This window comes from Anolis sagrei, chromosome 1, assembly GCF_037176765.1.
Source record: "Anolis sagrei isolate rAnoSag1 chromosome 1, rAnoSag1.mat, whole genome shotgun sequence".
NCBI classification, from domain to species: domain Eukaryota; kingdom Metazoa; phylum Chordata; class Lepidosauria; order Squamata; family Dactyloidae; genus Anolis; species Anolis sagrei.
The window spans coordinates 336,536,757-336,564,610 of record NC_090021.1 but is presented as its reverse complement, the minus strand read 5'-3'; the positions used below and the strand labels follow the sequence as shown (position 1 = coordinate 336,564,610).

Genomic DNA, 27,854 nt, shown 5'->3' with positions numbered 1-27,854 from the left:
ACTGGCTGCCAATCAGCTTCCGAGCACAATTCAAAGTGCTGGTGTTGACCTATAAATCGGTTCTGGCTCAATTTACCTGTCCGAATGGATTCTCCCCTATGAACCATCAAAGTTGTTAAGATCTTCTGGAGGGGCCTTGCTCTTGGTCCCATCTCCTTCGCAATCGTGTTTGGTGGGAACGAGGGACAGGGCCTTCTCGGTGGTGGCCCCTTGGCTCTGGAACTCCCTCCCGATGGAGATTAGATCTGCCTCTTCCCTCCTAACTTTTAGAAAGCTGGTAAAATCATGGCTTTGGGATACTGCATTTGCAGAATGATGATTGAGTCAATAACTGTTGACCTACTGGCGGATGGCGATGAATTTGTGATTTCACTCTGACGAACTGACTTTTTTGTAATTTGTATGAACTGTATTTTAATGTATTTTATATTGATGATGTATATTTGCTTTGATCTTACTGTATTGAATCCTCTGTTGTTAGCCGGCCTGAGTCCCTCTCCGGAGGTCGAGAAGACTGGGTTATAAAAACTCTAAATAAATAATAATAAATAAATAGTGTTGTGCTTCACCTCAAGCTGCAAGAAGAGGCAGATGAGAAAACAACAACAACAACAATAGAATCCCAGCTCCCAGACCTTTTGGTCAACAAGTTCAGCAGCTCAACAGTTTAACCGGCTACGCCAAGAAGGGGGGGCATGATATTGGATAGCATGATTTTAAATAAGTGGTTTTAAGGTTTGATATGTTTTTAATGATTGTTTTAATGTATATGTTTATTTTACTATGTATGTTCATATGGCATCGAACTTCTGCCTATATATGTAAGCCGCCTTGAGTCCTCTATGGGGTGAGAAGGGCAGGCTACAAATATGGTAAATAAATAATCAATAGTCCAAAGTATAAGTATCTCTCCGTTCTGAGAGTCTAATAGAGTCTCCTCTCCAAAGTGATCGGTTTCTACTGGCTGCTGTAAAGCATGTTGTTGTTGTTGTTCATTCGTTCAGTCGTCTCCGACTCTTCGTAACCTCATGGACCAGCCCACGCCAGAGCTCCCTGTCGGCCGTCACCACCCTCAGCTCCTTCAAGGTCAGTCCAGTCACTTCAAGGATGCCATCCATCCATCTTGCCCTTGGTCGGCCCCTCTTCCTTTTTCCTTCTACTTTAAAGCATTATTTTACTGTAAAGCATACTGTTTCTAAAATGGAGTCTTGATCAGTCCCAGATCTGGTTGCATGCTAAGGAAAATTGCATACCAATACACACCTATACAATATAGTAAACATTTGGAATTAAAAACAAACAAATTACTAGTGGAGGCCTGAAGAAGGTTGGTATTGCAGGGATGAAGAAGAGGGTGTCCTTGGTGGTGGCCCCCCAATTTTGGAACACCATCCCTAGGAAAATTAGGCAGACCCCCACACTGTCCTCCTTCCAGAAGGAATTGAAGACTTGGATGTTTGGACAAGCCTTTGAGAATGCCTAGTCCCAATTGTTCACAATTAATGCCACAGCTCTGCACTTTCACCCCATGCCCTAGTTCATTAGCTAATCTTGCAGCAGCTGAGGATGTGATGCATCGTTTCATCTATTATTGTTGTTGTTGTTATTTATTTGTTCAATCACTTCTGACTCTATGTGACCTCATGGACCAGCCCACACCAGAGCTCCCTGTCAGCTGTGGCCACCCCCAGTTCCTTCAAAGTCAAACCAGTCACTTCAAGGATACCATTATTATTATTATTATTATTATTATTATTATTATTATTATTATTTTATTATGTCAGGGGTAACCAGACCATTGTATTACATTTCTAACAGAACAAAACAAACAGACAAAACAATTATTATTATTATTATTATTATTATTATTATTATTATTATTATTATTATCATGGATGGTGGAACTTGTGGATAGAGAGTAGCAAATGCTCAGGAATGAGGACTTAATGGTCCCCTATGAACCATCAAGATTATTAAGATCATCTGGAGAGGCCCTGCTCTTGGTCCCACCAGCCTTGCAAGCGCGTCTGGTGGGGACGAGGGACAGGGCCTTCTCGGTGGTGGCCCCCCGACTCTGGAACTCTCTTCCACTGGAGATCAGAACTGCCCCGTCTATCCTGACATTAAGGAAACAGGTGAAAACTTGGTTATGGAGACAGGCATTCGACGAGTGAGCCAACACCCTGAGATATGGATGGAGGATGATGAGCAACGATTTTAGTGTGACAACTGACCATTATAGTTATTGATTGTAATTGCTGTTTTAACGTTTTACTGTAATATGTATTATGATGTTTTATTGATTGTATGTGATAGTATGGTTGGAAACCGGTCTGAGTCCCTCAAGAGAGGTGAGAAGGCCGGTATACAAGACTTCTAAATAAATAAATAAATAAGAAATATGTTTGTGGGTATAAACCAGGTATAGGCCAACTTGGGCCCTCCAGGTGTTTCTCCCTCAGCCACTTAAGCAGTAAAGGAAGGGGGAAAGGAAGGGATATGAGGTTGTTAGGCATTGTGGGACTTGAAGTCCAAAACACCTGGAGGGCCCAGGTTGGTCCATGCCTGGTATAAACCAATCCAAACTCCCATGGGTAGTGTTTGTTGCCACCTCCTTTGAGGATGCTTCCCTTTGGGGATGGTACCCCTTAACACCCCCAGTGAGGAGGAGGAGGAGAGCGCCCTAAGCCTGCCAAGGAAGTTTCCTCGTTCCTCCTCCCCTTCTTCTTCCTCCTCCTCCTCCAGCCCAGAAAGAGAAGGAGGAGCGGGGAGAAGAAGACTCTCCGCCCCGTGCGCCAAAAAAACTGCTCTCCAAAACTTCACCTTTTGGAGCTTGTGAGAGGGGAAGCCGAGAGGTTCCCAAGCTTGGGGGGCTGCGAGGCAAGCAGGGCAGGGGGGTTGCTTGCTAGCCTCCCAAGGAGACGAAGAAGAAGAGAAGGAGGAGGAGGAGGAGGAGAAGGAGAAGCAAAGGCGGCGGGGAGTCTTTGCGCTTTGCTGCAGCCGCTGCGCCAGGGCACCAAGCCGTGCGCCTTCCTTGGCGCCGGCTTCTCTTCCCCCTCTTCCTCTTCCTCCTCCTCCTCCTTTTCCCCTCCTCTTCCCCTTTTGCCCGAGGCTCCGCATGGATGTCAAGGCGGCGCCCAACGGGGTGGCCACCATCGAGGACCGCATCCTGCGCATCACCGGCTACTATGGCTACTACCCGGGCTATGCCAGCCAGAAAAGTAAGCGCGCCGGGAAAGCGGGGGGAGAAAGCGACGTGTGTGTCCCTCCTGATGCGTGGCTGTGTCTCACAACGTGTTGGGCTCGGTGTGTGTGGTGTGCCCCTCGCGTGGGATGGGGTGGGAGAGGGCTGTGGGCTTGCTTTCGGGTCTGGGAGTCCCGCGCGAGGGATGGGAACCGGCTCCGTCTTTTGGGGTCCCTTTTCATCTCCATCCTCCTTTCTCCCTCCTCCATCTCCATCCCACGCACCTTTCCTCCCTTTTTGGAATGGTCTGCGGCCGTGACAGTGTCACAAGGAGGGTGGAATACATAGATGAGATTGTGGAGAGAGTGGAGAGATGAGCCGTGGGCCATTCTCCTGTGCCTTTCTCCTTCCCCGAACCCACTTTCCTGCACCTCCTTGGCGCGCTCTGCTATCCTTATCCAATCTATCCAATACATTGGGGCATTTCCTGCCACTCTTCTTGTGCCTGTGGCCTAGGAGGGAAGCCAAGGGGGTGGTCTTGGGTGAGATGGGGGGGGGGGTTCTTTTTGTGCCTTCCCGTCCCCGTGTCTCAACGAGAGAGAGCCGCGTCCGCACGTAGCAGAGGTTTCCCCGCGCGCTCTGGAGCCTTGCCGCATCGGAGGGGCAGTCGGGAGGGACGCGGGTGTTTCGGACGCGCGTGGAGATGGAGCTCGCGTGTCAGGGGGCGGGGCGGAGAGGGAGGGAGAGAGGGAGGGGAAAAAGGAGAGAGAACCTGCGGGTTTTGGGGGCTTGTGTAAAGCAGAGGCTGCCCGGGACGATTCAGGACGCATCTACTCTGTGGCATTAATTAGTTGGCCAGGGCTCAACGCTGCGAGTTCTTGGGAGCTGTAGTTTGACAAGGTCCTTAGTCTCCTCTGCCAAATAAACCCGGAGCATTATCAGACTATAACTCCCATTGTTCCAGGTTTCTGTGGTGGCCAGGGGAGCTTTTGCACAATTAAAGCTTGTATGCCAGCTGTGCCTTGGGAAGTCCTAGAATCATAGAATCAAAGAGTTGGAAGAGACCTCATGGGCCATCCAGTCCAATCCCATTCTGCCAAGAAGCAGGAATATTGCATTCAAATCACCCCTGACAGATGGCCATCCAGCCTCTGGGGGGATATGATAGCCATATATAAATATGTGAGAGGAAGCCACAGGGAGGAGGGAGCAAGCTTGTTTTCTGCTTCCCTGGAGACTAGGATGCAATGGATCAATGGCTTCAAACTACAAGAGAGGAGATTCCATCTGAACATGAGGAAGAATTTCCTGACTGTGAGAGCCGTTCAGCAGTGGAACTCTCTGCACCAGAGTGTGGTGGAGGCTCCTTCTTCGGAAGCTTTTAAACAGGGGCTGGATGGCCATCTGTCAGGGGTGATTTGAATGCAATATTCCTGCTTCTTGGCAGAATGGGGTTGGACTGGATGGCCCATGAGGTCTCTTCCAACTCTAGGATTCTAGGATTCATTGGATGTGTTGCAATAGCAGATTCCCAGATTAGTTTAGTGTTTACACATTATTTTATTTTTCCTGGTTATTAATATTTAATGTTTATTTTACTTAAGTGATATTTGTTTTTACTGTTCTAATGTAGCACAAATCCTATGTAAAATCATACTACATATTTTTGACATTAATATTGAAATCTGAAATATATACATATATATTTTTTCTGGCCTTCAGAAAAAAAGTAAAAACTTGGTTATGGGACCATGCCTTTGGGCAGTAAACAGTACAAGGAAAAATCAGGGATTATGTACAATTGATATTTGGAATGACCTGGACTACGGTTTTCGGATTATGTGATTTAAATATTTATATTAATTCGTTTTTAACTCCATGTTTTAATGTCCAAATGTTGTTACATTTGCTGTGGCCCTGTCTCGTGAGATGGAAAATAAAGTAATGAGAAAGTGTTGGTTTCTAATATATGTAATGTCTTGATGCTTGTGGGTAAACAGTATTTCTTGTTTCTTTGTCAGTGTTGATGTGGAGATTGTCTGGTTTGCCTACTCTGGAACTGGCAACATGTCATTGTCCTTCTTTAGAAGTCCCTTTCAAATCTATGATACTATATTTCTCTCTGTGTGTGAATCATATATATCCATCTATATCTATGGCTGGATGGCTCTTTGTCAGGAGGACTTTGATTACATTTTCTTGCCCTGGTGAAGGGAATTGGACTTGTTGTCCTCAAGTATTTTCTGTTGGTTATGGGGGTTCTGTGTAGGAAGTTTGCCCCATTTCTCTCGTTGGTGGGGTTCAGCATGCTCTTTGATTGTAGGTGAACTATAAATCCCAGTAACTACAACTCCTAAATGTCAAGGTCTATTTCACCCAAACTTCATCTGTGTTCATATTTGGGCATATTGAGTATTTGTGCCAAGTTTGGCCCAGATCCATCATTGTTTGAGTCCACACTGCTCTCTGGATGTAGGTGAACTACAACTCCCAAACTCAAGGTCAATGCCCACTAAACCCTTCCAGTGTGTTCTGTTGGTCATGGAAGTACTGTATGCCATGTTTGGTTCAATTCCATCATTTGTGGAGTTCAGAATGCTCTTTGATTCTCTACAGTTGCTGGCTATGTGAATCTTCGCCATTCAGTAAACTTCACTAAATGTTATACAGATCCATAGAATCTCAGAGTTGTAAGAAATCCCAAGGACCATTCATCCTAACCTTATTCTGCCATGCAGGAATGCCCAATCAAAGCCCTCCCAACAGATGGCCATCAAGCCTCTGCTTAAAAGCCTCTAGAGAAAGAAATTCAACCACTCTCCATGGCAGCAAATTCAGCGTCTGAACAGCTCTTTCCTCCAGGAAGTTTCCCCTAATGTTTATGGAAGCTTGTGTAAGTCTATTTTTGAGGACCAGAATGAGAGAGAAAAGAGGGAGCACTTTCAGACAATCTAGCCACTGTAGAAGAATGATTTCGGCGGGAGTAGTTCTTATAGAGTGGTTAGATTATAGTATGAAACTGCTCCTTGTGTTCCCAACTCTGTTATTCCGGTCCTTCAATTTGCAGATGGGAAAGTGTCAAGATGTATTTCTCTAGCCCAGTTCTTCAGAAAGCAATCAGTAACAGAAATGAAAAATACAATGGTTTCTATTTTGTTATACAGTATATACACAAGAGGATTTCTGCATTCCATTCCACATATCTATTTTTCTTCGCCCTCTCACACGGCTTCTGGAGGAACAGATTTTGGGGAGGTTTTCCAGAGGCTGTATTTCAAGGGAGGGAACTGGCAGGACTATGTCTGAGTACAAGTTATGAACAACATAAGTTCTGTACGTTTGTTCTTAAGTTAAATTTGTATGTAAGTCAGAGCAGGTACATTTTTGAAGTATAACTCCACACACACGCGCGCGCACACACACACACATACACACACACACACACACAGACTAGCCATCCTCTGCCATGCATTGCTGTGGCCTAGTCTGTGTATATGTGTTTTGTGAGTGTATATATATGTGTTTGCATGTGTATATATATATATATACACACATTCTATTTATAGAATCATAGAATCACAGAATCAAATCATAGAATCAAAGAGTTGGAAGAGGCCTCATGGGCCATCCAGTCCAACCCCATTCTGCCAAGAAGCAGGAATATCTCATTCAAATCACCCCTGACAGATGGCCATCCAGCCTCTGTTTCAAAGCTTCCAAAGAAGGAGCCTCCCTGCAGACTAGGACGCGGAACAATGGCTTCAAACTACAAGAGAGGAGATTCCATCTGAACATGAGGAAGAACTTCCTGACTGTGAGAGCTGTTCAGCAGTGGAACTCTCTGCCCCGGAGTGTGGTGGATGCTCCTTCTTTGGAAGCTTTGAAACAGAGGCTGGATGGCCATCTGTCAGGGGTGCTTTGAATGCAATATTCCTGCTTCTTGGCAGGGGGTTGGACTGGATGGCCCATGAGGTCTCTTCCAACTCTTTGATTCTATGATTCTATGATTCCATCACACTCCGGGGCAGAGAGTTCCACTGCTGAACGGCTCTCACAGTCAGGAAGTTCTTCCTCATGTTCAGATGGAATCTCCTCTCTTGTAGTTTGAAGCCAATGTTCCGCGTCCTAGTCTCCAGGGAAGCAGGAAACAAGCTTGCTCCCTCCTCCCTATGACTTCCTCTCACATATTTATACATGGCCATCATATCTCCTCTCAGCCTTCTCTTCTTCAGGCTAAACATGCCCAGCTTCTTAAGCCGCTCCTCATAGGGCTTGTTCTCCAGACCCGTGATCATTTTAGTCGCCCTCCTCTGGACACATTCCAGCTTGTCAATATCTCTCTTGAATTGTGGTGCCCACAATATATAGTCTAGCCATCCTCTGCCATGCATTGCTGTGGCCTAGTCTGTAGTCTGTGTATATGTGTTTTGTGTGTGTATATATATGTGTTTACACACACACACACACACACAGTTTTGTGCATGTGTTGTAATGTATATTTGGGTTTTTTTTGGCCTTTTAAGTCTTTTCTGCTGTTGTTCCCAGTGTTTTTATGAGCGATGGTCACTTGTTGGCCTGATATGTGCATTGTGTGCAAATTTGGTGTCAATTTGTCCAGTGGTTTTTGAGTTGTGTTAATCCCACAAACGAACATTACACACACACAGACATATATATAAAATAAAAGCTCTGGGGGTGTTCAGAGGGGGTGTCAGAGGGGTCACCAAATTTATTTATTTTATGACAACGACAACAACTACAACAACAACAAAAATATTTACATCCAAAGCAATGGTAGCATGTCTTTAATGTTATGACCACCAGTGTTAGACAATAATATTTATTGTATGGGAAGATAATTATGGTGATGAAGACGTTAAAGATCATGATGACAGCATCAACATTGAATGTATTGCACTCATTGAATCTGTATCTCAGCTATATTTCTTTCAGCCATATTGTTTTTATATTGCTTTCAATTGTGTTGTATTTGTTTTATCTGATGTTTTAATTCAATGAGTGCAATTTATTTTTACAGGAGCGCAGGAAAGCACAACAATACAGTAAACTGGGCAGGAAATACTGTCATAACACATGTTGAGGTAGTAAAGTGCGGAACTTCAAGTTACTGGTGAGCTGCTTAATCAAAAGCACACTGGAACGTCCAGGTTTTTAGTTGAATCCAAAAGGAGGACAAGGTGGGAGCCTGTCTGATTTCCCTAGGGAGGGAGTTCCAGAGCCCGGGGGCCACCACCGAGAAGGCTCTCTCCCTTGTCCCCACCAACCGTGCATGAGACGCGGGGGGAGAGAGAGCAGTGACTCCCCAGAAGATCTCTTGGAAAGTCTGACTTGGCCACGGTGGTCCACGCTTTGGTTACATCCTGTTTAGATTACTGCAACGCTCTCTACGTGGGGTTGTCTCTGAAGACTGCCCGGAAGCTGCAACTAGTCCAACGCTCGGCAGCCAGACTACTAACGGGTGCTGGGTACAGGGAGCACACCACTCCACTGTTACACCAGCTCCACTGGCTGCCAATTAGCTTCCGAGCACAATTCAAAGTGCTGGTGTTAACCTTTAAAGCCCTAAACGACTCTGGCCCTGTTTACTTCTCCGAACGTATTCTCCCCTATGAACCATCAAGATTATTAAGATCGTCTGGAGAGGCCCTGCTCTCAGTCCCACTCTCCTTTCAAGCGTGTCTGGTGGGGACGAGGGACAGGGCCTTCTCGGTGGTGGCACCTCAACTCTGGAACTCTCTCCCACTGGAGATCAGAACCACCCCGTCTATCCTGACATTTAGGAAACAGGTGAAGACCTGGTTATGGAGATAGGCATCCAACGAGTGATCCAACACCCTGAGATATGGATAGAGGATGATGAGCAACGATTTTAGTGTGACAACTGACCATTATAGTTACTGATTGTAATTGCTGTTTTAATGTTTTACTGTAATATGTATTATGATATTTTATTGATTGTATGTGATATTATGGTTGGAAACCAGTCTGAGTCCGTCAAGAGAGGTGAGAAGGCTGGTATACAAAACTTTTAAAAACTTTTAAATAAATAAATAAATAAATAAATCTCAAGGTATGCACTGGTTCATAGGGGAAGCTGCAATATTTCTAATAGCAATGGTTTAGTAAAAATACTGTATAACCAATCACCCTTAAAGGGTCCTTTTAGTGGCTGTTCCCAGCCTCTAGAACTCCCTTCCAAAGGCACATCCAGAATGATGGCCAAATCCCGAATTTAGTTCCCGTACTTTCCGATTTTACACTAGGTTAAAATAAATCAACTTGGAGGAGTGTGGTTTCAAAAGTCTCTTGTCATAATGAGAGCAGACAGAAAATATTCTGGGTTAAGCAAAACATGTTTGGATCCCCAAAATAAAATCATAAAAGAACAAGAACAAAGGCGGGGAATTTTCTGTTCTTTTTAAATCAGTCTGGATGAGACCCGAGAGAGATTCGCCCAGTTTCCTCTTTACACGTTAACATTGTTTATCGAATGACCTGACAGTGGAATTGGACAATGCTTGAGAATAATGAGACGCTGATGATGTTGCTTTTATTCCTTTTGTGATGTCTTATTCTGTTTAATGTTTTTTTATCTATTATATTTTATGTATACTGATTTGTTGGAAACTGCCTTGAGTCGCCAGTTGGCTGAGAAAGGTGGTATACAAATACAGTAAGTAGGTAAATAAATAAATAGTGGGCCTTTTAAGGTTGATTGCTCAAAGAGACTATTCATTGTGCTGTATCATTTGTGTTTTCCTTATGTCACACTGGCCGTCCCCTGCCACGCATTGCTGTGGCCCACATGGGGGTTCTGTGTGGGAGGTTTGGCCCAGTTATATCGTTGGTGGGATTCAGAATGCTCTGTGATTGTAGGTGAACTATAAATCCCAGCAAGTACAACTCCCAAATGTCAAGATTCTATTTTCCCCAAACTCCATCAGTGTTCATATTTGGGCATATTGAGTATTCATGTAGAGTTTGGTCCAGATCCATCATTGTTTGAGTCCACAGTGATCTCTGGATGTAGGTGAACTACAACTCCAAAACCGAAGGACGCTGCCCACCAAACCCTTCCAGTATTTTCTGTTGGTCATGGGAGTCCTGTGTGCCAAGTTTGGTTCAATTCCATCGTTGGTGGGGTTCAGAATGCTCTTTGATTGTAGGTGAACTATAAATCCCAGCAACTACAACTCCCAAATGACAAAATCAATTGTTTTGAGTGAAGGACATACATTAGGTTGTTAGGTGTCTTGTGTCCAAATTTGGTGTCAATTCGTCCAGTGGTTTTTGAGTTCTATTAATCCCACAAACGAACATTACATTTTTATTTATATAGATTCGTAATAGCTGTGTTTTGAAACCAGTTTTACTTTTGTGGACAGAGAGGTTTATTATATGGGATGGTAATAATGGTGATGAAGGTGTTAAAGATGATGATGATGACAACGACGACAACGACAACAACAACATTTACATCCAAAGCAATGCTAGCATGTCTTTAATGTTTTGACCACCAGTGTTAGATAATAAGGTTTATTTATTTATTTGTCATGTCAGGGCAACCAGTCAATTGTATTACATTCCTAACAGAACAAAACAAACAAACAAACAAACAGACAAAACACAAAATTTGCAAGCTTGGTAGTTGATTAAATGTCCTTTGACCAGTATCTGGCCACTTGAAGTGCCTCTGGTGTTGCTGCAAGGAGGTCCTCCATTGTGCATGTGGCAGGGCTCAGGGTGCATCGCAGCAGGTGGTCAGTGGTTTGCTCTTCTCCACACTCGCATGTCGTGGATTCCACTTTGTGGCCCCATTTCTTAAGGATGCGCTGCATCTCATGGTGCCAGAGCGCAGTCTGTTCAGTGCCTTCCAAGTCACACAGTCTTCTGTGTGCCCAGGGCGGGGGGAGTCTCTCATTTGGTATCAGCCATTGGTTGAGATTCTGGGTTTGAGCCTGCCACTTTTGGACTCTCGCTTGCTGAAGTGTTCCAGCGAGTGTCTCTGTACATCTTAGAAAACTATGTCTTGATTTAAGTTGTTGACGTGCTGGCTGATACCCAAACAAGGGATGAGCTGGGGATGTCTCTGCCTTGGTCCTTTCACTATTGGCTGCTACTTCCTGGCAGATGTCAGGTGGTGCAATACCGGCTAAGCAGTGTAATTTCTCCAGTGGTGTAGGGCGCAGACACCCCATGATAATGCGGCATGTCTCATTAAGAGCCACATCTACTGTTTTAGTGTGGTGAGATGTGGTCCACAGTGGGCATGCGTACTCAGCAGTAGAGTAGCATAGCGCAAGGGCAGATGTCTTCACTGTGTCTGGTTGTGATCCCCAGTTTGTGCCAGTCAGATAAGGTTTATTATATGGGATGATAATGATGGTGATGAAGATCATGATTATGATCTGGAATGTGTCCAGAGGAGGGTGACTAAAATGATCAAGGGTCTGGAGAACAAGCCCTATAAGGAGCGGCTTAAGGAGCTGGGCATGTTTAGCCTGAAGAAGAGAAGACTGAGAGGAGATATGATAGCCATGTATAAATATGTGAGAGGAAGCCACAGGGAGGAGGGAGCAAGCTTGATTTCTGCTTCCTTGGAGACTAGGGCGCAATGGAACAATGGCTTCAAACTACAAGAAAGGAGACTCTATCTGAACACGAGGAAGAACTTCCTGACTGTGAGAGCCGGTCAGCAGTGGAGTGTGGTGGAGGCTCCTTCTTTGGAAGCTTTTAAACAGAGGCTGGATGGCCATCTATCAGGGGTGATTTGAATGCAATATCCCTGCATTCAAATCACCTCTGAGGATGCTTGCCATAGATGCAGGTGAAACGTCAGGAGAAATGCCTCTAGAACATGGCCATATAGCCCGAAAAACCCCACAAGAACTAAATATCCCTGCTTCTTAGCAGAATGGGGTTGGACTGGATGGCCCATGAGGTCTCTTCCAATTCTTTGATTCTCTGATTCTATGACGACGACAACAACAACATTTAAGCCCAAAGCTTACTGGCATGCCTTTAGCATTTTCACCGCCAGTGTTGGAAAATAAGATTTATTATCTCTCAGCAGGAAAGTTTTAGTAACTACAGCAGCAGAATTTGAGCATGATGACCTCTTCCAGTGACTTCATCTTCATGCCAAGAAAAGAAAAGGGATCTTGCTTTCAGTTCTTAAAGATGCAGGAAATGTGCCAAGAGGGAAATATAGTCGACAACATCCCTATTCCAGGAGGAAAGGAAGGGTCTGGAAAGTGTCCCGTGGCTTTGATTCAGGAAGAAAAATCACTTACATTTAGACCTGGCCGGTACAAGTTGAATATCCTAATTCTAGTAGCATCGTTTTTTGCTGAGAAGGAAAAAAAGTGTTTCATCGCTGGCATGATAAGGTTGTGGCTAATTTTTCTAATTGACAGGTCTTGGCTTCCATCTGACTCACCCACTGTTAATGGAAATTCAGGTGGTGTTTGTCTGCCTGTCGTCTAATTCAAACTGAATGCACCCAATACAGTCAGCCCTACATATTCACTAGCTTTAGACACCCCCTCCCCAAAAAAGTGGAAAGATTGCAAATAAAAGACCCTGATTTTTTAACCGTAGAAAATTTTAACCTGAATGGGATTTTGGCCTGCATATGGAAGAAACATTAACAACCTCAGATATGCAGATGACACCACTCTGATGGCCGAAAGCGAGGAGGAGCTGAGGAGCCTTCTAATGAAGGTGAAAGAAGAAAGCGCAAAAGCTGGGTTGCAGCTAAACGTCAAAAAAACCAAGATTATGGCAACAAGAATGATTGACAACTGGAAAATAGAGGGAGAAAATGTGGAGGCCGTGACAGACTTTGTATTTCTAGGCGCAAAGATGACTGCAGATGCAGACTGTGGCCAGGAAATCAGAAGACGCTTCCTTCTTGGGAGGAGAGCAATGTCCAGTCTCGATAAAATAGTAAAGAGTAGAATCAGACTGGCAACAAAGATCCATTGCCTAGTCAAAGCCATGGTATTCCCTGTAGTCACCTACGGATGTGAGAGCTGGACCTTAGGGAAGGCTGAGCGAAGGAAGATCGATGCTTTTGAGCTGTGGTGTTGGAGGAAAGTTCTGAGAGTGCCTTGGACTGCGAGAAGATCCAACCAGTCCATCCTCCAGGAAATAAAGCCCGGCTGCTCATTGGAGGGAAGGAGACTAGAGACAAAGTTGAAGTCCTTTGGCCACATCATGAGGAGACAGGAAAGCCTAGAGAAGACAATTATGCTGGGGAAAGTGGAAGGCAAAAGGAAGAGGGGCCGACCAAGGGCAAGATGGATGGACGGCATCCTTGAAGTGACTGGACTGACCTTGAAGGAGCTGGGGGTGGTGACGGCCGACAGGGAGCTCTGGCGTGGGCTGGTCCATGAGGTCACGAAGAGTCGGAGACGACTGAACGAATGAACAACAACAAATAGGAGTCTAGTGTCTAGATCCAGGGAAATCATGCTACCCATGATCTATTCCGCCTTGGTTAGACCACATCTGGAATACTGTGTCCAATTCTGGGCAACACAATGGAATTGCCCTTCTTTAGGGGTCCCTTTCAAATCCATGATACAATATCTGTTGTATACATATATATGTGTGTGTGAATCATATATATCTATCTATACCTATGGCTGGATGGTTCTTTGTCAGGAGGGCTTTGATTATGTTTTCCTGCCCTAGTGAAGGGAGTTGGACTGGATGGCCTTAAGGCAGCATTTCTCAACCAGGGGTTTGAGACCCCATGAGGGGGTGTTAGCAGGGTTGCCAAAGACCACCAGAAAATACAGTATTTTCTGTTGTTCATGGGGGTTCTGTGTGGGAGGTTTGGCCCAATTCTATCATAGGTGAGGTTCAGAATGCGTTTTGATTATAGGTGAACTATAAATCCCAGCAACTACAATTCCCAAATGTCAATGTCTTTTACCCCCCAAACTCCATCTGTGTTCACATTTGGGCAGATGGAGTATTCCTCCCAAGTTTGGTCCAGATCCATCATTGTTTGAGTTCACAGTGCTCTCTGATGTAGGTGAACTACAACTCCCAAACTCAAGGTCAATGCCTACAAATCCTTCCAGTATATTTTGTTGGTCGTGGGAATTCTGTGTGCCAAGTTTTGTTCAATTCCATCATTGGTGGAGTTCAGAATGCTCTTTGTTTGTAAGTAAACTATAAATCCCAGCAACTACAAATCCCAAACAACAAAATCCATTTTTTGTGATGGTCACTCCTCGGGGTAGTAGGTGTCTTGTGGCCAAATTTGTCAGCAACTTGCCCAGTGGCTTTTGAGTTATGTTGTTTGAGTCCACAGTGCTCTCTGGATGTAGGTGAACTACAACTCCCAAACTCAAAGTCAATGCACACTAAACCCTTCCAGTGTTTTCTGTTGGTCGTGGGAATTATGTGTACCAAGTTTCGTTCAATTCCTTCATTGGTGGAGTTCAGAATGCTCTTTGTTTGTAAGTAAACTATAAATCCCAAATGACAAAATCAATTTTTTGAGTGATGGTCACTCATTGGCCTGATAGGTATATTGTGGCCAATTTTGGTGGCAATTCATCCAGTGGTTTTCGAATTATGTTAATCCCACAAACGAACATTGCATTTTTATTTATATAGATAGTTATTCAGGGATATGACTGTAGGTTACCTAATGTTTGCTATATACATCTCAGCTTAAGCAGATGAAAATATTGAAAAGCTGGAATGTGTCCAGAGGAGGGCGACTAAAATGATCAAGGGTCTGGAGAACAAGCCCTATGAGGAGCGGCTTAAGGAGCTGGGCATGTTTAGCCTGAAGAAGAGAAGGCTGAGAGGAGATATGATAGCCATGTATAAATATGTGAGAGGAAGCCACAGGGAGGAGGAAGCAAGCTTGTTTTCTGCTGCCCTGGAGACTAGGTCGCGGAACAATGGCTTCAAACTACAAGAGAGGAGATTCCATCTGAACACGAGGAAGAACTTCCTGACTGTGAGAGCCGTTCAGCAGTGGAACTCTCTGCCCCGGAGTGTGGTGGAGGCGCCTTCTTTGGAGGCTTTTAAACAAGCTGGATGGCCATCTGTAAGGGGTGATTTGAATGCAATATTCCTGCTTCTTGGCAGAAGGGGTTGGACTGGATGGCCCATGTGGTCTCTTCCAATTCTTTGATTCTATGATTCTATGAAAATGAAAAGGGCCCAAGGCTGTTAAATTATAGGCGTTGAAGTCCAAAACACCTGGAGGGCTCAACTTTGCCCATGCCTGGTGTAGATGCACCACCTGATATTCCTTTGAGGTTGGAGTAAAAATCCTTCTTGTTATTTTGTTCCAAGTCCCTGAGTTGTGTTATTTATTTCCCACTTGAGGCTGAAATTAATTGGAGAAGGTTTATTCTTCAGCGATGAATGTCTGAATGAGTTTTCTTTGTATTGCCTTGTCCAGTTCCAAAAAAAAGGGTCACTTTCCAGAGCCAGGATGGCAAAATTACTTTTGCGTTGGAAGTTTTCAGTCCAGAACAGTGTGTGACCGGTAGCAGTTTGTGTGGGCAGGCGTGAATGTGTTTGAGTATGTGTTTTTGTGTGTATGGGGGCTGTATTTTAAATTTCCTTGCCACTGGAAATGACCTGGTACTGTTTGCTTCTGTATGCCTCAGATGCTTTCCGCATTTATGAGGAATTATACATTTTTGTACACAGCTCTGCTGGCAAGTGTAAGTGACCTACTGCAATGTTTATTGTTTGAGTATTCTCGACTAGGACATAGCTATGGAAAGATGGAATTTGAGAAGATGTCTGAGACAAAAGGAGTGAAGGCAGTACGTGTGAAAAAGATCTTGGAGTCCTTGTGGACAATAAGTTAAACATGAGGCAACCATGTCATACAGTGGCAAAAAAACCCAAGGGGATTTTGGGCTGCATCAATTGGAGTCTAGTGTCTAGATCCAGGGAAGTCATGCTCCCCATGCTCTATTCTGCCTTGGTCAGACCACATTTGGAATACTGTGTCCAATTCTGGGCATCGCAACTGAAGGGAGGTGTTGACTTAAAGCTGGAATGTGTCCAGAGGAAGAGAGCAATTCAAATGATCAAAGGTCTGGAGAACAAGCCCTATGAGGAGCGGCTTAAAGAGCTGGGCATGTTTAGCCTGCAGAAGAGTAGACTGAGAGGAGACATGATGAGGGCCATGTATCAAGATGCGAGGGGAAGTCATAGGGAGAAGGGAGCAAGATTTTTTTCTTCTGTTTGGAGTCTAGGACACAGAACAGTGGCTTCAAACTGCAGGAAAGGATATTCCACCTGAACATGAGGAAGAACTTCCTAACTGTGAGAGCTGTTTAGCAGTGGAACTCTCTACCCCGGAGTGTGGTGGAGGCTCCTTCTTTGGAGGCTTTTAAGCAGAGACTGGATGGCTATCTTCAAGATCTTCAGGGGAGGCCCTGCTCTCAATCCAACCACCATCGCAAACACGGTTGGTGGCAAGAAGAGACAGGGCCTTCTTGTCAGTGCCCCCCCCATCTGTGGAACTCACTCCCCAGGGGCATCAGGCTGGCCACCTACCTCCTGTCCTATAGAAGAAAATTGAAGACATGGCTTTGGAACCAGATCCCACCTGGGACATCAGGCTGGCCACCTCTTCTTCTAAAGGATAGGAGGGAAGACTTGACTTTGGGACCAGATCCCACCTGAACATGAGGAAGAACTTCCTAACTGTGAGAGCTGTCCAGCAGTGGAACTCTCTGCCCCTGGAGTGTGGTGGAGGCTCCTTCTTTGGAGGGTTTGGAGAGCTGGATGGCTATCTTCAAGATCTTCAGGGGAGGCCCTGCTCTCAATCCCACCACCATCGCAAACACGGTTGGTGGGGATGAGAGACAGGGCCTTCTTGGCAGTGGATTTGGTTTTAATCTATTGTTTTAATGAATTATTTTAATGTTTTAAGGCATTTGTTTACTGTTTATATGGTGTTAGCATCGTACGGTGCTTGTGTGAGTCTGCCCTGAGTCTCCCTTGGGAGGAGAAGGGCGGGCTAGAAGTGTGTGAAATAAATAAATAATAAATATCTGTCAGGGATGCTTTGAATGCGATTTTCCTGCTTCTTGGCAGAAAGGGGTTGGACTGGATGGCCCTCGAGGCCCCTTCCAACACTATGATTCTATGAAGGTACATCTATACTGTAGAATGAATGAGATTCGATACCACTTTAAGTGCCATAGCTCAATGCTATAGAATCCTAGGAGTTGTAGGAGCAGTACGTGTGAAAAAGATCTTGGAGTCCTTGTGGACAACAAGTTAAACATGAGCCAACAATGTGATGTGGCGGCAAAAAAACCCAATGGGATTTTGGCCTGCATCAATAGGAGCATAGTGTCTAGGTCCAGGGAAGTAATGCTACCCCTCTATTCTGCTTTGGTTAGACCACACCTGGAATATTGTGTCCAATTCTGGGCACCACAATTCAAGAGAGATATTGACAAGCTGGAATGTGTCCAGAGGAGGGCGACTCAAATGATCAAGGGTCTGGAGAACAAACGCCATGAGGAGCGGCTTAAGGAGCTGGGCATGTTTAGCCTGAAGAAGAGAAGGCTGAGAGGAGATATGATAGCCATGTATAAATATGTGAGAGGAAGCCACAGGGAGGAGGGAGCAAGCTTGTTTTTTGCTTCCTTGGAGACTAGGACGCGGAACAATGGCTTCAAAGTACAAGAGAGGAGATTCCATCTGAACACGAGGAAGAACTTCCTGACTGTGAGAGCCGTTCAGCAGTGGAACTCTCTGCCCCGGAGTGTGGTGGAGGCTCCTTCTTTGGAAGCTTTTAAACAGAGGCTGGATGGCCATCTGTCAGGGGTGATTTGAATGCAACATTCCTGCTTCTTGGCAGGGGGTTGGACTGGATGGCCCATGAGGTCTCTTCAACTCTTTGATTCTATGATTCTATGATTCTATGAACAGCTTTCTCTGCCAAACAGAGCTGGTGCCCCACCAAACTACAGCTCCCATTATTCCACAGTATTGAATCATGGCAGACAAACTGGGGCCAAACTCCATTAATCCTACAGCGTAGATGCAGCCTTCGTTGCAGCTGCAAAACGACTGGAACGGCTTGGCTCTGTCTTTTTTAAAAACTGGGTATTTAAAGTCCTTGCCAAGAAAGGAAAGGTTCCCAAAGGAACAAAGCATTTAATCAGCAGTAAACGAAAGAAGGGCAAGATAAAATAACCCCTTCCTAAGCCCTTTTATTTTTGCTGCTGATGAAAGGGAAGACAAGCTGGCACCAAACAACTGTCGTCTTCCTGCAGCAAGCTGGCAAAATGAATAAATAAATAAAAATTCTGGGACAGATGATTACGTAAGGCGATTGTCTCGAGGAGGCGTCGGGTGACCTGCTTTATGAAAGGGTTACTTGAAATAAAGATGCAATTTTTAAGGAAAGGAAAGGAGGACGTTTTGGCCTTATTGTTGCTTGCCTCAAAGTTATTTCTGACTTATGGTGACCCCAAAGGAGTTTGCTTTTGCTTTTCTTCGAGGCCGAGAAAGTGCGACTTGCCCAAGATCTGGGTTCTGTGGCTGAGCAGGGATTTGGCATCTGGAGTGATACTACAATGCTCAAACTACTACACCATGCTTGCTCTATATTTAAATCTAGAAGTGTTTACATTTGTGCAGCATGTCCTGGATGCTGCAAATGTTGGACTTGCAAATGTTACTTTTTTGGGACTGGAATGACCCAAAGTCACGTTTTGAAACTTGAAGCCTTGTATATGGTTCTCTCTCTTTTTTAAAGAACTTACTCAAACTTCCGTATAGTGGCCCTTATTTCTCATGCAAGTAAGATAATGCTCAAGATCCTGCAAGGAAGACTATAGCAATACATGGAGCGAGAGTTGCCAGATGTACAAGCTGGGTTCAGAAAAGGCAGAGGAACCAGAGACCCAATTGCCAATATCTGGATGCTGGAGAATGGAGAAAGGCAGGGAGTTTCAGAAAAACATCTATTTTTGTTTCATTGACTATTCTAAAGCCTTTGACTGTGTGGATCATAATAAATTGTGGCAAGTTCTTGGTGGGATGGGCATCCCAAGCCCCCTTATCTCTCCCCTGGGGAATCTGTATAAGGACCAAGTAGCAACAGTAAGAACTGACCACGGAACAACAGACTGGTTCAAGATTGGGAAAGGCGTAAAGCAGGGTTGCCTACTCTCACCCAACCTATTCAACTTGTATGCAGAACACATCATGCGATGTGCGAGGCTTGACGAAGGCAAGGCTGGGGTGAAAATTGCTGGAAGAAACATTAACAACCTTAGATATGCAGATGACACCACTTTGATGGCTGAAAGCGAGGAGGAGCTGAGGAGCCTTCTAATCAAGGTGGAAGAAGAAAGCGCAAAAGCTGGGTTGCAGCTAAATATAAAAAACCCTAAGATTATGGCAACAAGAATGATTGACAACTGGGAAATGGAGGGAGAAAACATGGAGGCAGTGACAGATGTATTTCTAGGTGCAAAGATTACTGCAGACGCAGACTGCAGCCAGGAAATCAGAAGATGTTTACTTCTTGGGAGGAGAGCAATGTCCAATCTCAATAAAATAGTGAAGAGTAGAGACATCACACTGGCAATGAAGATCTGTATAGTTAACGCAATGGTATTCCCTGTAGTCACCTACGGATGTGAGAGCTGGATTATAGAGAAGGATGAGCGCAGGAAGATAGATGCTTTTGAACTATGGTGTTGGAGAAAAATTCTGAGAGTGCCTTGGACCTCAAGAAGATCAAACCAGTCCATACTCCAGGAAATAATTTCCGGATGCTCACTGGAGGGAAGGATATTAGAGGCCAAGATGAAGTACTTCGGCCACATCATGAGAAGAACGGAAAGCTTAGAGAAGACAATGATGCTGGGGAAAATGGAAGGAAAAAGGAAGAGGGGCCGACCAAGGGCAAGATGGATGGATGGTATCCTTGAAGTGACTGGATTGACCTTGAAGGAGCTGGGGGTGGTGACGGCTGACAGGGAACTCTGGCATGGCCTGGTCCATGAGGTCACGAAGAGTTGGAAACAACTGAAAGAATGAATAACAACACACTAACTTTCTGTTTAGGGTTCTTCCAGACAGGCACTATATCCCAGGATCTGATCCCAGATATTCCGTTTACCCCACATTATCTGGCAGTGTGGACTCATATAACCCAGTTTAAAGCAGATATAGGGCATGTCTCAAAGGGCTCTTAGACTCCTAGTCACGTGGACCACGAAGTACTTTGGCCACATCATGAGAAGAACGGAAAGCTTAGAGAAGACAATGATGCTGGGAAAATGGAAGGAAAAAGGAAGATTGGCTGACCAAGGGCAAGATGGATGGATGGGATCCTTGAAGTGACTGGATTGACGTTGAAGGAGCTGGGGGTGGTGATGGCTGACAGGGAGCTCTGGCGTGGGCTGGTTCATGAGGTCACAAAGAGTCGGAAACTACTGAACGAATGAACAACAAACTTACTTTCTGTTTAGGGTTCTTCCAGACAGGCCCTGTATCCCAGATTTTCTGTTTACCCCAGATTATCTGACAGCGTGGACTCATATTACCCAGTTTAAAGCAGAAAACCTGGGATATAGGGCCTATCTGGAAGGAGTCTTAGACTCCCAGGACCCTATCACATGGACTGTTTTTATGCCAGATGCCACACATCCCATATCTGTGTATTTCAAGGGCTTTTGATGTATTAAGCACTGTTGCATATGAGGTCTTCACAAAAGACATGAAACCATGAATAGCATATAGAAAGCCAACAGAAAAAAGTAGCATTTGGTTTTTGCTGAATTGTCTCCAAGGAATGAAAGGGAAAACATTTCTTATTTTCCAAATACAGAGCAAGCCAGTTCATGTAGGAGTTTGAGTGCTGGACTCTGAAGACCAGTGTGTGAATCCCACCCAGTTTCCACAGTTGAGCATGGATTTCAACCTTGGTCTCCAGAGTTGGAGACCGACTCTCAAACAACTACACCCTGCTGGCTCTCGCTAACAACATTTTGTGATTGTGTGTGCAATATTCAATTCTAATTGGCCCCATAGAACCCTGGATATATTACCTTGGTCCTGTTAGGGGAGGATGGAAAAGGCAGTCTGCATTCAGCCGAGTATGAAGAGAAACCCACAATCCGCCTGCCTATCCCTCTGAGGCTAAATTCAGTAAATACAAAGCAAGCGGGCTGTGGAAAGTTTAATAATTGCATTTAAGCAGACACCTGGACCATATATTCAAGTTGTTTACATCCTATCAAAGGAAGAGAAAGTTTCAAATGAAGTAGGAGCCCAGGAGAACTATAAATCGCTATGTTGGGCAAGAGAGGGAAGAGTTTCTTTATTTGTACAGCATACCTTTTAACCTTTTACAGGTTAAAATGGGGATCAAGCAATATCAGAGTGTAGTAAAATTGGGAAAAGGGATTTATAAGGAGGAATGTTGACAAGCTGGAATGTGTCTGGAGAAAGAGGGTGACTAAAATGATCAAGGGTCTGGAGAAAAAGCCCTATGAGGAGCGGCTTAAAGAGCTGGACATGTTTAGCCCGAAGAAGAGAAGGCTGAGAGGAGACACGAGGAGGGCCATGTATAAATATGTGAGGGGAAGTCATAGGGAGGAGGGAGCAAACTTGTTTTTTGCTGCCCTGGAGACTAGGACGCAATTTATTTATTTATTTACTTACTTTATTTGTATACCGCTCTATCTCAGCCCGTAGGCGACTCAGAGCGGTTTACAGCCAAGTCAGTATACAAAGTGGACAGCCTTAGCAATTAAAACAGTAATCAGGGCAACTACAACAATATAACAGTACATCAATACAGCAATATAACATCAATACAACCATATAACTAATCCATCACGTCTCATCAGCAAAATCGTAATCCAATCTCTTAGTCCATTATTCCATGCTCCATGGTCAATCAATTAAACGCCTGTTCAAAGAGCCAGGTCTTCACTCTTCTCCTGAACGCCAGCAAAGAGGAGGCCGATCTAACGTCTGCTGGAAGGGCATTCCACAGCCGGGGGGCCACCACTGAGAAGGCCCTGTCTCTCGTCCCCACCAGCCGTGCTTGTGAGGCTGGCGGGATCGAGAGCAGGGCCTCCCCGGACGATCTTAATGTCCTAACTGGTTCATAGGGGGTGATGCGTTCGGACAGATAGGTCGGGCCAGAACCGTTTAGGGCTTTAAAGGCTAAAGCCAGCACTTTGGATTGTGCCCAGTAGCAAATTGGCAGCCAGTGGAGCTGGCGCAACAGAGGAGTGGTGTGCTCCCTGAGTGCCGCTCCTGTTAGCAACCTGGCTGCCGATCGTTGGACCATTTGAAGCTTCCGAGCAGTCTTCATAGGCAACCCCACGTAGAGAGCATTGCAGTAATCTATACGGGATGTAACCAGTGTGTGGACTACCGTGGCCAAGTCAGACTTCCCAAGGTACGGGCACAGCTGGCGCACTAGTTTTAATTGTGCGAATGGAGCAATGGCTTCAAACTACAAGAAAGGAGATTCCATCTGAACATTAGAAAGAACTTGCTGACTGTGAGAACTGTTCATCAATGGAACTCTCTGCCCTGGAGTGTGGTGGCGGGTCCTTCTTTGGAGGCTTTTAAGCTGAGGCTGGATGGCCATCTGTCAGCGAGGCTTTGAATGCAATTTTCCTGATTCTTGGCAGGGGGTTGGACTGCATGGCCCACCAGGTCTCTTCCAACTTATGGTTCTATGAATGGAGAAGCTAGGAAAGTCTGCTGCAGTTTGCTTTTCCCTGAGTCTACTGGTAAAGATTCTGCATTGTATAATTAATGCAGTTTGACACCACTTTAAACTTCCAGGGCTCAACGCTATGGCATCCTGGGAGTTGTAGTTTTGCAAGGACTTGAGCTTTCCCTGCCAAAGAGTGCTGGTGCCTCTCCAAAATACAACTCGCAGGATTCCATGGCATTGAGTCAGGGCAATTAAAGTGGGATCCAACTTCATTAACTCGGCAATGCTGAATTATTCCCCTTGCAGAGTTATCTGATTGCAAGCTATGTTTGCAAGTTGATGACATAGAAAATTGGAAAAGTGAGATGCCTGAGGAGGAATAGGGACTGTCTCTGTGAAATCAGGGAAATTGGGGGATATGTTCCAGATAGCTGGGAGTTTCAGAGATTACATGGTCTGATTTACTAGATATATTGATTAGTTATTGGTGGCTGTGCATTAGAACTGATAGATTTTGTGAAATAGAATAGAGGCACACTATATGGCCTCAGGTCCCTCAAGTAGGAAGGACGTGTGTGAAGAGAAGATTGGATTGAAGTAAGATTTTCCAATGGATTTCAATTATGTCTTTTGCTGCACTTTAGGATACCCCTCCAATATTTGAGAGTCTATATGGGGCACATATGGGCTAGTAATAGAAAAAAAAATATCATTAGTGTCATCAAAGTGAAACCTGGAGAAGGCTCCTGTATTTTTTTAATCTATACACATAATAAAAATGAAAATGTGTGTATGTGGTGGAGGTGTCTACTTACACAGACAGCCTCCCACCTTCACAAACAGGCTATAGTTCCAAAGGCACTCCCTCCACTGACATTGCAGGTTAGCATGAACATCATGAACATGTAGCCCAAATGCTGCCAATGTCCTCTCCAAATACTACGGCCCACCACGCAAGGAATGCTTTCATTCAGGGAGAATTTCATCCTAGATTTGACATGTTTCCACCACCACAGGCAGGCATCCCAGGGTTCCTTGTGTGAAATTTGCATGACCACATTCTGATGACGGAAAGGCATCTTTGTAAACCCCTTTAGGAGAGTGGACTCCATTCCCAAGGAGTATTGTACCCCATTCCAGGGTTTTAAAGGAGCTGTCCAGGGTCCTGAACCCAAGTAATTTCAGGAAATCTTGTAATCAGATTAAAAACAGTAGGTATTTGCTGTCCCACTGACATGAAAGCCACAAGCTGCCACTATTTTGGGACCATTGTTTGCAGAAGAGCAATCTTTCAAGACAGAATCGATACAGAATCTTCCCCATCCTTCTTAAACTGTAAGCTTTGCCATCATGTATAAAGGCTTGCATTTAGGAAATTCATTTCCAACAGTATATGTTACAGAGTGCTTACCTTTTGCAATATGTTTCATTTAAGAAAAGAAGAGAGAGGGTGGGAAAGGGAAAGGAATGAAAGAAGGTATACGTAGGCTTTTAGAGTCAATTGAGTCATTTAGAAAATGCTACACTCAAGCTTTTCTAAAGAGGAGGCCGCTGGTTCTTTTAGCGACACTCCTGCTGTTTTTCCTTGCTAAAGGGCCAGGCGAGGACCATTGTATATTGTTTGGGCACCTTTCCATCATCAGAATGTTATATATATATATATATATATATATATATATATATATATAGGGAACTCAGAGTGTATTTCACCACATGTTCTAATGTTAATTCTGGAACATGGTCCACTGCAGGATTGACTTGAGTCAGAGTTAGAATTTGACAAAGTTTTGGACCAGAATTCCCAGATTCCCACAGCTTGTTTTGATGGCAGCTTGATCCTGGAAATCGCTGTTCAAAAAGAAAATATTTCCAAGTTTTGGCCTCATCTCAGCCACAAAACAATGTGGAAAATCGAGGGTGCATCAATACTTGTAGAATTAATGTAGTTTGACCTTACTGCTATGGAATCATAGAATCATAGAATCATAGATTCAAAGAGTTAGAAGAGACCTCATGGGCCATCCAGTCCAACCCCCCGCCAAGAAGCAGGAATATTGCATTCAAATCACCCCTGACAAATGGCCATCCAGCCTCTGCTTAAAAGCTTCCAAAGAAGGAGCCTCAACCATGCTCTGGGGCAGAGAGTTCCACTGCTGAACGGCTCTCACAGTCAGGAAGTTCTTCCTCATGTTCAGATGGAATCTCCTCTCATAGAATCATAGAATCAAAGAGTTGGAAGAGACCTCATGGGCCATCCAGTCCAACCCCCTGCCAAGAAGCAGGAATATTGCATTCAAAGCACCCCTGACAGATGGCCATCCAGCCTCTGTTTCAAAGCTTCCAAAGAAGGAGCCCCCACCACACTTGGGGACAGAGAGTTCCACTGCTGAATGGCTCTCACAGTCAGGAAGTTCTTCCTCACGTTCAGATGGAATCTCCTCTCTTGTAGTTTGAAGCCATTGTGCGGCGTCCTAGTCTCCAGGGAAGCAGAAAACAAGCTTGCTCCCTCCTCCCTGTGGCTTCCTCTCACATATTTATACATGGCTATCATATCTCCTCTCAGTCTTCTCTTCTTCAGGCTAAACTTGCCCAGCTGCTCCTCACAGGGCTTGTTCTCCAGACCCTTCATCATTTTAGTCGCCCTCCTCTGGACACATTCCAGCTTGTCAATATCTCTCTTGAATTGTGGTGCCCAGAATTGGACACAATATTCCAGGTGTGGTCTAACCAAAGCGGAATAGAGCATGGGGAGCATGACTTCCCTAGATCTAGACACTGTGCTCCTATTGATGCAGGCCAAAATCCCATTGGCTTCATGGGAGTTACAGTTTTATAAGCTATTTAGTTTTCCCTTCCCAAGGATGCTGGTGCCTCACTGATTCACAGCTCCCAGGATTACATACTACTGAACCATGGCAGTTCAAGTGGTGTCAAACTGCATTAATTCTACACAGAACGCAGAAATAACAAAGAACAAATGTAGACCTGTGACTTTAACACGGTGAGTTTATTTTCCCTCCTATATGATTTTCAATGTCTTTGCTGATGAAAAAGCTAGTGAAGTTTCCAAAGCTTGCATATTGTAGTTTCTGCATTTTGTTGGGCCAGTAAGGATATTGCTCTTAGGTGGAATTAGGGTTTTGTTGCATTTTGCTGTGTGGCCACTATGGCTAGTCCCTTCTGCCAGGCAGGAAAACACAATCAAAGCAGGGTCAAAATCACTGACCAAACCATTGCCATCTTGAAACTTATTGACATCACTCCCCACATCCAAAGCACCCTGATCCTGAAACACAATCACAGGCAGAGCTCCAACAATTAAATGCTAATCAAGGTGGCCAATTGCAACATTCACACCTACCCTCAACAGACAAGAGTTCTTTCTCCTGCCCTGAACATACCACAGATATATAAAGTCAATTTTCCTAGTTTCCAACAGTTCTCACAACCTCTGAGGATTTATTTATTTGTCGTGTAAGGGCAACCAGTCAATTGTATTACATTTCTAACGGAACAAAACAAACAGACAGACAGACAAAATACAAAATTTGCGAGTTTGGTAGCTGATTAAATGTCCTTTGACCAGTAGTTGGCCACTTGGAGTGCTTCTGGTGTTGCTGCAGGAAGGTCCTCCCTTGTGCATGTGGCAGGGCTCAGGTTGTATTGCAGCAGGTGGTCAGTAGTTTGCTCTTCTCCACACTTGCATGTCGTGGATTCCACTTTGTGGCCCCATTTCTTGTGGTTGACTCTGCATCTCGTGGTGGCAGAGCCAACCATTCTTGAGGTTGGCTCTGCATCTCGTGGTGGAGGCTTCTCTCATGTCATGGGGGACATGAGAGAAGCCTCCTTGCAGGATTGCAAGACATCCGGGTGTCCCCTGGGCAACGTCTTCGTAGACGGCTGATTCTCTCACCCCAGAAGTGACCGGACTTCTGAGGATGCCTGCCATAGATGCGGGCAAAATGTCAGGAGGGAATGTTTCCAGAAAACTCACAACAACCCAAGATCTCTTTCACTCATATTTCAAGCCAGGTGTCACTCATTCCGTATATTCTGCGAGGCTGAGAAACATTTCCTCTTCTGCTTCCCAAATTTTGAGCCTGGGATGCTGTCATCTGGCACAGTTCTGGTTTTGGTTGTGTGCGACACTGGTGCTTAAAAGTGACAAGCTGATGTGGCTCACCTGATGAGTAATGAAACATCATTTGCGAAATGGCCGTTCTGGGATTTGGCTGCGCTCCCCTTTTCCCCGTCCTCCTTCTCTTCCAATTGCTGACTCAGGGCCTTATCCAGTTTCTTTCTTCTAAAATTCCACTGCTATCGGTTCAGCTTTGCTTGCTGAAGGATTGAAGGAAACAGATAAAGTTTTCGCACAACCCACCAAGACTTTATTTTGTAAGCAGGACGTGATTTGCTGTGCAATGAAAACAAGACATTAAGACTTTCCCATCACTTGACTCCATTTGCTTTTTCTTTTGAATGTTTGAAAGGGAACCAAAGTATTTTTTGTTTATAATGGTGCAAAAAGACCCAGGTTTGATAAGCTTTTGTTGTTGCTTTGAGAAAAGCCTCTTAATAGGCACTCTTTTTCCAACCAGCTTTACTCCCTCCCTTTAATGTTATGCAATATGAATCCTAGACAAACCTGCTGTAAATTTCCATTTGCCATATCTCAGGGTTGTTTTTTTTCGTTCAGTCGGCAGCATCTAAGGGTGCATCTACACTAGGCATGGGCAAACCTGGGCCTTCCCGGTGTTTTGGACTCCAACTCCCTTTCCTTTTCTCCCTCAGCCGCATTGTGCATAGACACCTCCAAGGTCATGTGGCCAGCATGACTGCATTGAGTATGGTACCTATTGATCTACTCACATTTGCATGTTTTTGAACTGCTAGGTTGGCAGAAGCTGGGGCTCACAGTGGGAGCTCACCCCACTCCCCAGA

At 44.8% G+C, this 27,854-nt stretch overlaps 1 protein-coding gene across 2 annotated transcripts in view; it reads left to right on the top strand.

The window, feature by feature from the left end:
- Positions 1 to 2,753: 2,753 nt before the first annotated feature.
- Positions 2,754 to 27,854, top strand: part of SLC35F4 (solute carrier family 35 member F4) — a 226,586-nt gene continuing 201,485 nt past the window's right edge. For both annotated transcript variants that reach the window (XM_060753612.2, XM_060753594.2), the window contains exon 1: positions 2,754 to 3,221. In XM_060753612.2, the coding sequence (XP_060609595.1) occupies positions 3,119 to 3,221 (103 nt within the window). In that variant the 5' untranslated portion in view covers positions 2,754 to 3,118. The remainder of the gene's footprint in view (positions 3,222 to 27,854) is intronic.